The sequence below is a fragment of the Prionailurus viverrinus genome, chromosome E3, assembly GCF_022837055.1.
Source record: "Prionailurus viverrinus isolate Anna chromosome E3, UM_Priviv_1.0, whole genome shotgun sequence".
NCBI lineage: Eukaryota > Metazoa > Chordata > Mammalia > Carnivora > Felidae > Prionailurus > Prionailurus viverrinus.
The window spans coordinates 15,624,710-15,640,409 of NC_062576.1; the positions used below are offsets into that span (position 1 = coordinate 15,624,710).

Below are 15,700 nucleotides of genomic sequence, written 5' to 3' on the forward strand. Positions count from 1 at the left end.
AGACACAAATAGAAGTGAAAGGAGGAAAAAACATTTAGTACACATAGTAACCAAAAGAGAGCTGAGGCAGCTATACTAATATAACACAAAATAGACTTTAAGTCAAAAACTGCTGCAAAAGACAAAGAACATTATATATTGATAATGTTAATCCATCAAGAACATGTTAACAATTATAACAAAATACATACTTAATAAAAGAACACCAAAATATATGAAGCAGAAATTTATAAGCTAAGGAGAAAATACAGCTCTAAATTAATAATTATAAAATTCAAATCCACATTTTAAATAACGGACAGAACTAGGCAGAAGATCAATAAAGAAACAGTACATTTGAACAATATGATAAACTAAAAATACCTATGACATAAACAATATACCCAAAAACATCAGAATACACATTTTTTTCAAGTGTACATAGCACATTTTCTAAGTTGTACCATATTTTAGACCAAAAAAATAGTGTCAATGAACTTTAAAAGACTGAAATCATACAAAATATTTGCTTCAACCACAATGGCATAAAATCAGAAATGAAGAACAGAGAGAAAACTGAAATATTAATGTGTGGAAATTAAACATAACACTTTTAAACAACCAATGGATCAAAGAAGAAAACATAGGGATATTACAAAATACTTAAGAGATGAATGGAATGTAGCTAAAACAGTGCTCAGAGGGAAATGTATAGCTATAAACACCTATGTAAAAAAAAAAAAAAAAATCAATTACCTAACTATATACCATAAAATACTAGAAAAAAGAAAAGCAAATGAAGTTCAAGGCAGCAAAAGGAAGGATATCATAAAGATCAGAATAGAAAAAAAACATTAGAGAAAAATCAGTGAGCCCAAAAACTGGTTCTTGCAAAGATCAACAACACTAACAAACCTTTACCTAGATTGAAAAAAAAAGACTCAAATTAGTAAATTCGGAAATGAAAATTAACACCTCACTACCAACCTTACAGAAACAAAGAGGATTATGAAAAGACTATAAACAACTATATGCCAACAAATTAGATAAACTAGACAAAATGAACAAATTCTTAGAAATATACAAGTTCCCAAAACTGACTCATGTAGAAATGGAAAATTTAAACCAACTTATGACAAGTAAAGTAAGTGAATCAGTAAGTAAAACCTCCCTGCAAAGAAAAGCCCCAAAACAGGTTTTACTGGTGAATTCCTCTAAGGATTCAAAGAATCAACACCAATTCTTCCCAAACTTTTCCAAAAAATAAAAGAGGAGGGAACACTTCCTAACTCATTCTATGAGATTAGCATCATCCTCATAACAGAGCCAGAAAAAGCCATCCTAAAATAAATTTATTTCTCCCAAAGTGTCAGTTTGCAATTCTAAAAGTCCTTCACATGCATATAACTATAATTGACATTAATATGTTGTAGTTGAAAACAGCCAGGCCAGGTTCTTACTGCCCAAGAAAAAAGTTACAAAATAAGGGTATGCCAGAATGAGCTCTGTGATGCTGATAGGAGTTGAAGGTATCAGTACAAATTCATGGTTCCGTATTTTAATATACACAGACAGATATACACACATACATGTATTTTCTACTTCTATCTGCTGAGAAGGCCTGGAAGCACTAACACCTCAATAACAGTGAACATAGCAAGCATCCAAATTTTAGACTTTAAATATCATTCTTCAATAAGGGAAACTAAGGCTCCTTAGAGAAGTGGTTGATTCCAAGGCTGGTCAGGGAAAACACAAATTGAGCCTGAAACTTCTTCTGGAGTCATATAACACACAGTGTTTTAAATGAAAGAAAAGCCACAGAAGTCAACCCAACAGAACTCTTAATGGCCAAAGCTAGAAAAATATGAGTAGTAAATAATAATAGTATTGGATTATAACCAAAGGAATAAGTATCCTTGAGTCCAAACTAATATAATATAAATTTTAAAATGGGGGAGAAATGATGCTTCCTCACAGAAGAATTCCATTATATGTTAAAAACAAAAAAACAAAAAAAAAAAAAAGGAAATAAAAAATAAATATTAGAACACCAAAGCAACAATTTGATGCAGGCATAAATCCACAAACGAATGAAATATTTAGTGGGCAAATGCTTAAAGAGAAACAGCATATTTGCATAGGCTCAAAGTATCTTATCAAAATATTTATTACTTACAAAGAAGAAATCAATTTTAAGGTGGAACATTACACTTGAAAGCCTGGCAAACGCTACCTTAATTAAATGATAAAGGTTAACAACACCAGTATTAGGACATATTGATATCATATAGCCCTTAATAAGACCTGCTGGAAAGGTCACATTCCCTCTATGGTAGTCTTCCCCAAATCCATAATTTCACTTTAACCATGAGAAAACATTAGACAAAATATCTGACCAAAACTCTTCAAAGGTGTCGAAATCATGAAGAACAAGGAAAGAACTATGGCAGACTAGAGAAAACTAAAGAGACATAACAACTCAATGTGATGTGGGATCCCAAACTGAATCCTGAAAGAGCATTAGTGGGAAAGCTGAAGAAACTCAAATAGTTTCCAGTTTCATTAATAGTATTGCATCAATATTAATTTCTTGGTTTTGATCATTGTTCCAGAGTTAAGTAAGGTCTTTCTTAACATTAGGGAACATTAGGTGAAAGATATACAGAAACCCTACGATCTTTGTAACTCTTCTGCAAATCTGTAATTAATTTTTTTAATGTTTATTTTTCAGAGAGCATGAGTGGAGAGGGGCAGAGAGAGACAGAGCACAGAGTTAGAAGCAGATTCCAGGCTCTGAGCTCAGCACAGAGCCCGACTCAGGGCTTGAAACCACGAACCGCAAGATCATGACCTGAACTGAATTTGGATGCTTAACCAACTGAGCCACCGAGGCACATCACACCGAGAATTATTTTTTAAAAAATTGTAATGTTTATTCATTTTTGAGGAAGAGAGAGACAGAGCACGAGTGGGTTAGGGGTAGAGAGAAAGGGAGACACAGAATCCAAAGCAGGCTCTAGGCTCTGAGCTATGAGCAGAGTCTGATGTGGGGCTCAAACTCATGAATCTGAGCCGAAGTTGGATGCTTAACTAGCTAAAGCCACCCAAGTACCCCTAGAATTATTTTAAAACAAAAAGTTTATGCCTATAAGATTTTAATGATAGAACAAGAGTCATATTTTAAAGACTAAAAAAGGATGTAAAACAAATTACAGAATGATTTCAACCACATTTTTAAAAAAGTGAGAAGACCCAGGAAAAAAAGAATGAAAGCAAATACTGGAAAGTGTTAACTATGATTTGTCTGGATTCTGGAATTGTAGATAGTTGTTTCTCTTTATACTTTTTGGTATTTTCCAAAAGTTTGTGCAATAAACATGGATTACTTTTATGACCAATGATATAAAACCTTTTCTCAAGAGAAGAATTATAGGCCTTGTACCAATATGATAGATAAATCAAGAAATGGCATAGACTGGAAAGTATTAAATCATTCTGGTTGCTAAAGAATGAAATATTGAGACTCTAGAATTAAGTATACAAATGGATATAGTGAGTTAGAGGAAGAAGAACTTTTCAGCCTAAGCCACTGGATAACTAATGGTGCCATTACCAAAATAGTATGAAGAGGTTAATAGATTCCACTGTGGACAAACAGGACTTAAAGTACTTGTGGATCATCTGAGACAATATATCCAACAGGCAACTGCAAACCAAGGATGAAAACTCAGAAAGGAGACGGGCTAGAGATAAAGAATAGAAAGGTGTCAAACTCCAGGTATTTAATGAAGCCACAGAGATGGTTTACTACCCCTCCCATTATAACATAGAGCAACAAAAGAAAGCCAAGGGTAGAATCAGAAAGAATTCATCAGGTCAACAATAAGCCAAAGAGCTAAAAGGGGAAATTAAAAAGTAACTGTCAAAGGGCTGGGAGAAAACACTAGAAAAGACAGGTGTGTCTGAATCCAATAGAAGTAGAGATCCTTGTTTTCTAGCATGTTTTCCTGGAGTTCAATTGAGAGGAGAATTAAGTCACCTCTATTCGATTTGATAGTAAAGAAGTCACGAGCTATCATAACAAAACGAACTGCAATGGAGACATCAGCCAGCGAGAATTGAGGTGGTGAAAAGCAAACAGGTGTTAGTGAAAGAGAAAAATGGATTAGTAGCAAGCACAAAAGATTTCTGCAATTTAGACATTTTCTTTCACTCAAAATTTCCAACTTTAAAAGATTGAATTCTACATATGAGGGACTGTAGTTGGCTTAAAGACATTTGAATTCAACACCTTGAATTTCCAGCAAGATAAATAAAAGAACTTCCTATAACAAAACACCTAACATGATACCTTAGCATTAAAGTAGTCTTAAAAAGAAAAAGACAATAAAATGTAGAAAAGCAAGGTAAACACAAATCACAAAACGAGAGAATTAAAGTAAATATTCGTTAATTTATTAATTTATCAATATTTATCAATATCAACAATCACAATAAGACCAACTAAACTCCAAACAGACTTCTAAAAATCCAGCAATTCCAGGGGCGCCTGAGTGGTTCAGTTAGGCATCTGATTTCGGCTCAGGTCACAGTCTCATGGCTCGTGGGTTCGGGCTCCATGTCGGGCTCTGTGCTGACAGCTCAGAGCCTGGAACCTACTTTGGATTCTGTGTCTCCCTCTCTCTCTGCCCCTCCCCTGCTCGTGCTGTCTCTCTCTCTTAAAAATAAATAAACATTAATAACTTAAAAAAAAATCCATCAATTCCATATACAAGTGAAAATATTGGTCTATAGGGGCACCTGGGTGGCTCACTGGGTTAAGCATTCGACTTCAGCTCAGGTCATAATCTTGTGCTGACAGCTCAGGGCCTAGAGTCTGCTTCTGTGTTTCCGTCTCTCTCTGCCCCTCCTCTGATCGCACATGCGTGCACACTCGCTCTCTCTCTCAAAAAATAAATAAATATTATAAAGAAAATATTGGTCTATAAAAGACTTATACACTAATGTTCACAGCAGCTTTATAATCCAGTCAAAACCTGGAAACAAATCAAATATTCAACTACAGATGAATGGAGAAACAAACTGTGATATAACCATACAATAGACTGTGTGCTTCAGCAATAAAAGGAAAAAAATTACTGATGTATATAACAACATGAATGAATCCCAAAAACGTGTGACAAAAGAAGCCAGACACAAAATATTGTTAAAATGTCAATACTACCCAATGCAATCTACACATTCAATGCAATCCCAATCAAAATTGCACCACCATTCTTCTCAAAGCTAGAACAAGCAATCCTAAATTTGTATGGAACCACAAAAGACTCCGAATTAGCCAAAGTAATAGTGAAGAAGAAGACCAAAGCAGGAGGCATCACAATCCCAGACTTTAGCCTCTACTACAAAGCTGTAATCATCAAGACAGCATGGCATTGGCACAAAAACAGACACATAGACCAATGGAATAGAATAGAGACTCCAGAACTGGACCCACAAAAGTATGGCCAACTAATCTTTGAAAGAATATCCAATGGAAAAAAGACAGTCTCTTTAACAATGGTGCTGGGAGAACTAGACAGCAACATTTAGAAGAATGAAACTAGACCACTTTCTTATACCATTCACAAAAATAAACTCAAAATGGATAAAGGAATTGAATGCGAGACAGGAAACCATCAAAACACTGGAGGAGAAAGCAGGGAAAAACCTCTCTGACCTCAGCCGCAGCAATTTCTTACTCGACACATCTCCAAAGGCAAGGGAATTAAAAGCAAAAATGAACTATCGGGACCTCATCAAGATAAAAAGCTTCTGCACCAAAAAGGAACAATCAACAAAGCTAAAAGGCAACCGACGGAATGGGAAAAGATATTTGCAAATGACATATCGGACAAAGGGCTAGTATCCAAAATCTATAAAGAACTCACCAAACTCCACACCCAGAAAACAAATAATCCAGTGAAGATATGGGCAGAAGACATGAATAGACACTTCTCTAAAGAAGACATCCGGGGGCGCCTGGGTGGCGCAGTCGGTTAAGCGTCCGACTTCAGCCAGGTCACGATCTCGCGGTCCGGGAGTTCGAGCCCCGCGTCAGGCTCTGGGCTGATGGCTCAGAGCCTGGAGCCTGTTTCCGATTCTGTGTCTCCCTCTCTCTCTGCCCCTCCCCCGTTCATGCTCTGTCTCTCTCTGTCCCAAAAATAAAATTAAAAAAAAAAAAAAAAAAGAAGACATCCGGATGGCCAACAGGCCAACATGAAAAGATGCTCGATGTCGCTCCTCATCAGGGAAATACAAATCAAAACCACACTCAGATATCACCTCATGCCAGTCAGAGTGGCCAAAATGAACAAATCAGGAGACTATAGATGCTGGAGAGGATGTGGAGAAACGGGAACCCTCTTGCACTGTTGGTGGGAATGCAAACTGGTGCAGCCGCTCTGGAAAACAGTGTGGAGGTTCCTCAAAAAATTAAAAATAGATCTACCCTATGACCCAGCAATAGCACTGCTAGGAATTTACCCAAGGGATACAGGAGTGCTGATGCATAGGGGCACTTGTACCCCAATGTTTATAACAGCACTCTCAACAACAGCCAAATGATGGAAAGAGCCTAAATGTCCATCAACTGATGAATGGATAAAGAAATTGTGGTTTATATACACAATGGAATACTACGTGGCAATGAGAAAGAATGAAATATGGCCTTTTGTAGCAACATGGATGGAACTGGAGAGTGTTATGCTAACTGAAATAAGTCATACAGAGAAAGAGAGATACCATATGTTTTCACTCTTATGTGGATATCCTGAGAAACTTAACAGAAGACCATGGGGGAGGGGAAGGGAAAAAGAAAAAGTTAGAGAGGGAGACAGCCAAACCATAAGAGACTCTTAAAAACTGAGAATAAACTGAGGGTTGGTGGGGGGTTGGAGGGAGGGGAGGGTGGGTGATGGGCATTGAGGAGGGCATCTGTTAGGATGAGCACTGGGTGTTGTATAGAAACCAATTTGACAATAAATTTCGTATTAAAAAAATAAAGTAAATGAATGTGTAAAAAAAAAAAAAAAAGAAAGAAAGAAACCAGACACAAAAATGCATACCAAATGATTCCATTTTTAAGCAACTCTATAGAAAAAAGCAACCTAACACATATTGTCAGAAAGAAAATCAATTTGCCTGGTGCTAGGATAAGACGAGAGAAATTAACTGGGAGGCAGAGCACAAGGGAACCTCCAGGACTAACGTAAGTGTCCTTCATCTTTTTTTTAATATGTATTTTTAGATGTTTATCTATTTATTTTTGAGAGACAGAGAGCATGTGTGCCTGCAAATGAGAGAGGGGCAGAGAGACAGGGGGACAGAGAATCCCAAGCAGGCCTCACGCTGCCAGCACAGAGCCCGACATGGGGCTTGAACTCATGAATCATGAGATCATGACCTGGGCTAAAGCCAAAAGTCCAACACTTAACTAACTGAGCCACCCAGGTGCCCAGAAACTGTCCTTCATCTTGATCATGGTCACAGTCACACAGATGTACACATATACCAAAACTCACTGAACTATATCTTTTAAACAAATGCATTTCAGGGAGCCTGGGTGGTTTAGTCGGTTAAGTGACCAACTTCGGCTCAGGTCTTGATCTCACAGTTCATGGGTCCCAGTCCCACATCGGGCTCTGTGCTGATGGCTCAGAGCCTGGAGCCTGCTTCAGATTCTGTCTCTCCCTCTCTCTCTCTGTCCCTCCCCAATTTGCACACACTCTCTCTCTCTCTCTCAAAAATAAATAAAACATTTTTTAAAAATTTTAAACAAATGCATTTCACTGTACGTAAACAAAGCTTCAATAAAGTGGATTTTTAAAAATTTATCCAGCCAAACACTTGTTTATAAGTAGCCCACCTAAAATATAAGCATGCACAATGACTGAAGTTACATGAAGGAAAAAAAAAGAAAGACTGGGCAAGAATTAGTAATCAAAAGAAATTTAGTATCGTTAATATTTTTTTTTTCAACGTTTATTTATTTTTGGGACAGAGAGAGACAGAGCATGAACAGGGGAGGATCAGAGAGAGGGAGACACAGAATCAAACAGGCTCCAGGCTCTGAGCTGGCAGCACAGAGCCCGACGCGGGGCTTGAACTCACAGACCGTGAGATCATGACCTGAGCCGAAGTCGGCCGCTTAACCGACTGAGCCACCCAGGCGCCCCTGGATCACTTTCTAACACCATAAACAAAAAGAAACTCAAAATGAATTAAAAACCTAAATGTGAGACCTGAAACCATAAAAAATTCCTAGAAGACAGCATAGGCAGTAATTTCTTTGACATCAGCCATAGCAACATTTTTCTAGATATGTCTCCTCAAGTGAGGTTAACAAAAGCAAAATTAAACTACTGGGACTACAGCAAAAAGAAGAAAAGAAAAAGAAAAAAAACCTTCTGCACAGCAAAGGAAACAATCAACAAAACTAAAAGGCAACTACTAAATGTGAGAAGAAGTTTGTAAATATCTTCTGATAAGGGGTTAGTATCCAAAACATATAAAGAACGTGTACAACTCAACACCAAAAAGCAAATAATCTGATTTAAAATGGGCACAGGGCCTGAATGGGCAGTTTTTAAAAGAAGACATCCGGATGGCCAACAGACACATAAAAAAATGCTCAACATCACCAAGCATCAAGGAAATGCAAATCAACATCACAATGAGATATCACCTCCTACCTGTCAGAATAGCTAGAGTAAAAAAGACAGGAAATAACAAGCATTTGTGAGGGTGTGGAGAAAAAGGAACTCTGGTGCACAGTTGTTGGGAATGTAAATTGCTACAGCCACTGGGGAAAACAGTGTGGAGATTCTTTAAAAAATTATCAATAAAATTACCATATGATTCAATAATTCCACTACTGAGTATTTACCCAAAGGAAATGAGAAGATACATTCACCCCAGTTTATTGCAGCATTATTTACATCAGCCACAATATGGAAGCAGCCCAAGTGTCCATCAACAGACACTTGGATAAAGAAGATGTGGTGTATACTTACAGTGGAATATTACTCAACCACCAAAAAGAATGAGGTGCTGCCGTGTGCTACAACTTGGACGGACCTCCAGGGTATTATGCTACGTGAAATAAGGCAGACAGAGACAGACAAAGGCCATATATGATTTCATTTATGTGTAGCATCTAAAAACAAAACAAATGAATAAACAAAGATACAAACAAAAAGAATCAGAGCTATAAATACAGAGAACAAACTGATTCAGGTTGTCAAAGAGGAGAGGAATAAGGGATGGGCAAAATGGGTGAAGGAGAGTGATAGATACCGGCTTCCACTTACAGAATGAATAAGTCACAAAAATAAAAGGTGCAGACAAGGAAATAACATTCAAGTGCACTGTAACAATGCTGTATGGTGACGGACGAGAGTTATGCTTGTAAACACAGCATAAGGTATAAACTTGCTGAATCACTGTATCGCACACCTGAATCTACTGTGTGTGTCAACTATATTCAAATTAAAAAAATAATTGAAAAATAATTAACTAATCAAAATCTATGGAACATAGCTGAAGAAGTACTTAGATGAATATTCCTGATTAAGGATTTATAGAAGACTGAATATTAATGAGCTAACAGTCTAATTTAAGTTAGAAAAAGAACAGGGGAGTAAAACAAAACAAAAAAAAATAGACTATTGAACAAGATAACAAAGCTATGATGCAAAGGATTCACAAAGCTAAAATCTATGTCTTCAAAAAGACAAAAACTTGGCAAACTCCTGACAAAATTGGTTGAGGAAAAACAAATGCGTAAATATATAATATTAGAAGGGGAAATGGGGATTACTTCTAAAACCAGCAGAGCTTTAGGTAAATTTGAATGAAAGGCTGAACAGAAGCTGATTATTACAGATGGTTACGGATTCGGTCACCACAGCCATTCATTTTTACTTACCGCCAACAGAAGACACATTTATTTGCACATGCCAAGCTTGGGGTAGTTTCCATGCAACGATGGCTTTCGATACCATAAAATGTATGTTTGTAGCAACCTCCTCTCCCTCGGAGCATCGACTGCAAAAGTAAAAAACAAATGATAATTTGAATAAAACCCTCAAGGCAAAGAAAACACCAAGGCATCATTTTTAAGAAAAAAAGGTGCATTTCATAACCATAAATGCCCCTACGGTATCCGCCTGATGCAGAAAATTAACATTATAGTGTTTTGATGGTGCTTTAAATTTTCTAAAACCCAATGAAATAAACCTATGATCCATTAGCTCTGAAAGCCCTACAGAGAAGATGGCACTGATGCTTTCATTTTCAAATCCATTCAACCGCCTCAGATAGTATTAGTACAATAATATGTAATACCAAGGGATAGATAAGACAGACTCCTAGAGGGGAGTAGCACTCCTAAGAAAGAGTATCTCTTCTTTGAGAAAGGGAGAGTGAGTAAGGGAATGCGTCCTAGAGCATATTCTATGTCAACTGAATGGTGGAACTTGAACATACTGAAACTGCTGAGGGGACAAGTGGCATGTGTGTTAAGAGACAGATTTTCCCCCAAAAAAGACACGATTTAATATGTGAGTGGTAAAACTGCGGTGAGTCTAGTAAAAATAAATAATTTGAAGAAATACTGTAAGATAAACTTAGAGTTGGAATCACAAGATATCATCAAGCTTTTTCAGATGTCATCAGAAAAATCCATCTGGAAACTCTGCAAGATAGGCCTGATTTCGGTAAAAGTGAAACCTGTGAGGAGGCTACGCAAAAAAGATCATAGTGAGTTGGCTCATATTATTGGAGGAGAGGGGAAGAGTGCTAAGGAGGTACAATCAAAGGTATTCTCCATTAGAGAGGCAAAACAAAGTCATCCAAGCAAAATGAAGTCATCCAAGATAATGGAGATGTTGCTTCATCTCAACTGTGACTGAAATATCATGGAATTAACAACAGGAAAAATGAGGAGACACAAGGAGCCCATATGTGTGCGTGTGCATGTGTGTATGTGTGTGTATACGCTATACATCAGTGTGCTCTAACGTTATAATGCTATCCACAATGAAAGAAAGTTATTAAAAAAATCTACCAGCTTGATTATTATGTTGGTTAATCACAAAGTCTTATATTTTATTTTTTCCTGATAGAAAAGCGTACTCCAGTCCATCACATTTGGTACTTGGATTAGGAAAACTAAGGAGTGAAGGAAAAATATTGTTCAAGATAACTACGAATTCTCTTCCAAGTTGCCAATAAAATATCCAGAAGGCAAACAAAACATTCAGATCTTGCAAACAGCACTGAAAACTAAAAATAAAAGCCCACTAAATGCCAAAATCACAGCGTAATTACCACTAAATATCAGGCCAATGGGAAAACAAGGTTGAAGACCTGCACATTTCATTATTTACTGAAAGGTTAATATACCTGAAGCATGCCGTGTGTTGAATGTACAATAATGAACAAGACAGAGCCCCAACCATGATCTAGTTTGAGGAGGAAATGGCAAGTAAACAGGCAAAACGTGCAATACTACTATGCTAGGGTGATTGAATCAATCAAGATTCTTTTGCAAGCAACAGAAACGGACTCTGGCTAAAGAAAAGGGATTTGTTAAAAGGACCTCACAGATCACAGAATCTTTAGAAAGGCGGGAATGAAGGACGGCTGGCCACAGGACCACCCCTCAATCCCTCAGAAGCCATCTACTGTAGACGCCACCGCTCTGTGGCTACCATGACCACGACCACCCCTGAAATGGAGATGCCTCTGCCACGAGCCCAAGAATGAACCCTCCACGTCCCAGCCCTTCTGTCTCTCACTCCACACTCAAAGTCTTGGGCAAAGAGAATGATCAGCCTTGATGATACTGTTATACCCACACTGCCAGCACATGGTACCAGCAAACAGTATCTCTCCTCCTTAACTTCTGAAGCAGGCAATGGGCCCCTGCCCTAAACAAAGCTAATTCAAAAGGGAATTCCCCAAACATGAAAAGACCCAGATGCCGGGCAGGGCAAGCAGAGAAAAGACAAATGTCCAGTAAGGTATTACGAGAGCCTGAGAGACGGATGACTGACCCAGCCAGCCTCACCGGACAAGTGACAACTTCCCAGAGGTGTGATGTCCAAACAGCACTGAAGTACTGATGAAAGGATAAAAGGATAAGAGAGACAGAGTCATGTGAGAAGAGGGATGACACGTTTCTCTTTTAAAAACGCTTTTTTTCTGGGGCACCTGGGTGGCTCAGTTAGTTGAGCATCCGACTCGGGGTTTGGGCTCAGGTCATGATCTCCCAACTGAGTTCAAGCCCCGTATTGATTCTCTCTCTCCCTCTCTCTCTCTGCCCTCCACCACTCACGCTGTCTCTCTGAAAATAAATAAACTTAAAATTTTTAAACTGTTTTTTTTTTCTAAAAGTTGTATAGTTTTACTTTATTTACTGTAGTTCATGGCCCGCGTTTAGTTAATTTTTATGTAAGATGTGAAGTTTAAAAGCAACGCGTGTATGTGTGCAGGTACTTCGGGTGTGTGCATTTTGGTGGTGGTTTTCTGCCTGTGGATATCTGATTATCCCAACATTTGTTGAAAAGGTTATCCTTCCTCCAAGGAATTGCTTTTGCACCTTTGTAAAAAGTTGTTTAGGCATGTTTGTGGGTTTCTTTCTGGGATCTCTAACCTGTTCTGTCAATCTGTGGGTCTGATACGGTAAGCTATAATATCAGGATGTAGGATTCCTCCTATTTTCTTCTTCTTCCTCAACACTGTTTAGGCTCTTCTATTTCTACAAAAACCTTACTGGGATTTTAATAGGAATTACATTAAACCTATAGATCAATTTGGGGAAAACTGACATTTTGCTGTACTGAGTCCTCTAATGAAACAACATTTATTTAGATTTACATTTAGATTTTTATTTACATTTACACTTAGATTTTCATTGATTTTACATTAGAAATTGCCTCATTTCTAATGTAAGCATTTACTGCTGTAAATTTCCCTATGAGCACTGCTTGAGCTACAACCCACGTACAGTTTGTTTTGTTTTTATTACCACCATTCAGCTGTATGTTTTGGGTTTTTTTTCCTTTTCTTTTGAGACTTCTTCTTTGACCCAGGGTTTATTTAGAAATGTGTTAATTAAACTCAAAAAACAACAGAGGTTGGAGAGGATGCAGAGAAAGGGGAACATTTTTACACTGTTGGTGGGAATGCAAACTGGCACAGCCACTCTGGAAAACAGTATGAAGGTTCCCCAAAATATCAATAGGCAATCTCTATCAAAATAACACCAGCATTCTTCACAGAGCTAGAACAAACAATCCTCAAATTTGTATGGAACCAGAAAAGACTCCAAATACCAAAAGCAATCCTGAAAAAGAAAACCAAAGCTGGACGCATCACAATCCCAGACTTCAAGCTGTATTACAAAGCTGTAATCAAGAGAGTATGTATGGTACTGGCACAAAAACAGACACTCAGATCAATGGAACAGAATAGAGAGCCCAGAAATGGACCCACAAACACATGGCCAACTAATCTTTGACAAAGCGGGAAAGAATATCTAATGGGATAAAGACAGTCTCCTCAGCAAATAGTGCTGGGAAAACTGGACAGCAAAGTGCAGAAAAATGAACCAGGATCACTTTCTTACACCATACACAAAAATAAACTCAAAATAAGATGGGAAGCCATCAAAATCCTCGAGGACAAAGCAGGCAAAAACCACTTTGACCTCAGCCACAGCAACTTCTTACTCAACACGTCTCTGGAGGCAAGGGAAACAAAAGCAAAAATGAACTATTTGGGACCTCATCAAAATAAAAACCTTCTGCACACCAAAGGAAACAATCAGCAAAACTAAAAGGCAACCAACGGAATGGGAGAAGATATTTGCAAATGATATATCAGATAAAGGTTTAGTATCCAAAATCTATAGAGAACTTCTAAAACTCAACACCCAAAAATCAAATAATCCAGTGAAGAAATGGGCAAAACACATGAATAGACACTTCTCCAAAGAAGACATCCAGATGGCCAACTGACACATGAAAAACCGCTCCACATCGCTCATCATCAGGGAAATACAAACCAAAACCACAGTGAGATGCAACCTCACACCTGTCAGCATGGCTAACATTAACAACTCAGGCAACAACAGATGTTGGCAAGGATGTGGAGAAAGAGGATCTCTTTTGCATTGCTGGTGGGAATGCAAGCTGGTGCAGGCACTCTAGAAAACAGTATGGAGGTTCCTTAAAAAATTAAAAATAGAACTACGACCCAGCAATTGCACTACTGGGTATCAATTGAAGGGATACAGGTGTGCTGTTTCGAAGGGGCACATGCACCCCAATGTTTATAGCAGCGCTATCGACAATAGCCAAAGTATGGAAACAGCCCAAACATCCATCAACGGGTGAATGGATAAAGAAGATGTGGTATAGATATACAATGGAGTATTACTCGGAAATCAAAAAGAATGAAATTTTGCCATTTGCAACTACTTGGATAGAACTAGAGGGTATTAAAAAACTAGTCAGAGAAAGATAAATATCATATGCTTTACTCATATGAGGAATCTAAGATACTAAATAGATGAACATAAGGGAAAGGAAGCAAAAATAATATAAAAACAGGGTGGCAGACAAAACATATGAGACTCTTAAATATAGAGATCAAACAGAGGGTTGCTGGAGGGGTTGTTGGGGGGGATGGGCTAAATGGGGAAGCAGCATTAAGGAATCTACTCCTGGAATCATTGTTGCACTATATAGGCTAACTTGGATGTAAATTTAAAAAATAAATTAATTAAAAAAAATAATAGAACTACCTACAACCCAGCAATTGCATTACTAGGTATTTACCCAAAGGATACAAAAAAGCTGATTCGAAGGGGCACATGCATCCCAATGTTTATAGCAGTATTATCAACAACCAAATTATGGAAAGAGCCCAAATGTCCACCAACTGATGAATGGATAAAGAAGATGTGGTGTATATACACAATGTAATATTACAGAAATCTTGCCATTTAGAACAACATGGATGGAACTAGAGTGTATAATCCTAAGCAAAATAAGTCAGAGAAAGACAAATATTGTATGATTTCACTCATATGTCAAATTTAAGAAACAAAACAGATGAACACAGTGGAAGGGAGGAAAAATAAGACAAAAACAGAGAGGGAGACAAACCATAAGGGACTCTTAAATACAGAGAACTGAGAATTGCTGGAGAGGAGGTGGGTAGAGGGAATGGGTTAAATGGGTCATTGCTATTAAGGAGGACACTTGATGGGATGAGCAGTGGGTATTATATGTAAACGATGAATCACTAAATTCTACTCCTGAAACCAATATTATTAGAAAGAAAGAAAGAAAGAAAGAAAGAAAGAAAGAAAGAAAGAGAAAAGAAAAGGAAGGAAGGAAGGAAGGAAGGAAAGAAGGAAGGAAGGAAGGAAGGAAAGAAGGAAGGAAGGGAGTTAGTTTAATATCTATATAGTTAGAGATTTACCTTTCGATTCTATTAACTTCTAGCTTGTCCATTATGGTCAGGGAACAACTATATGATTTCAATTCTTGTAAACTCGTTGAGATTGTTCAATGGCCTAGAACATGGTCTGTCCTGGTCAATGTTCCAAAGGCACTTGAAAAAATATGTATTCTGCTGTTGCTGCATGGTATATTCTTTATCTGTC

General features: G+C 37.7%; 1 protein-coding gene across 2 annotated transcripts in view; it reads right to left on the reverse strand.

The window, feature by feature from the left end:
- The window catches only part of LOC125154480 (S-adenosyl-L-methionine-dependent tRNA 4-demethylwyosine synthase TYW1), a 212,922-nt gene that overhangs the window by 127,613 nt on the left and 69,609 nt on the right, over nucleotides 1-15,700 (reverse strand). For both annotated transcript variants that reach the window (XM_047838838.1, XM_047838839.1), the window contains exon 10: nucleotides 9,950-10,068. In XM_047838838.1, the coding sequence (XP_047694794.1) occupies nucleotides 9,950-10,068 (119 nt within the window). The remainder of the gene's footprint in view (nucleotides 1-9,949; nucleotides 10,069-15,700) is intronic.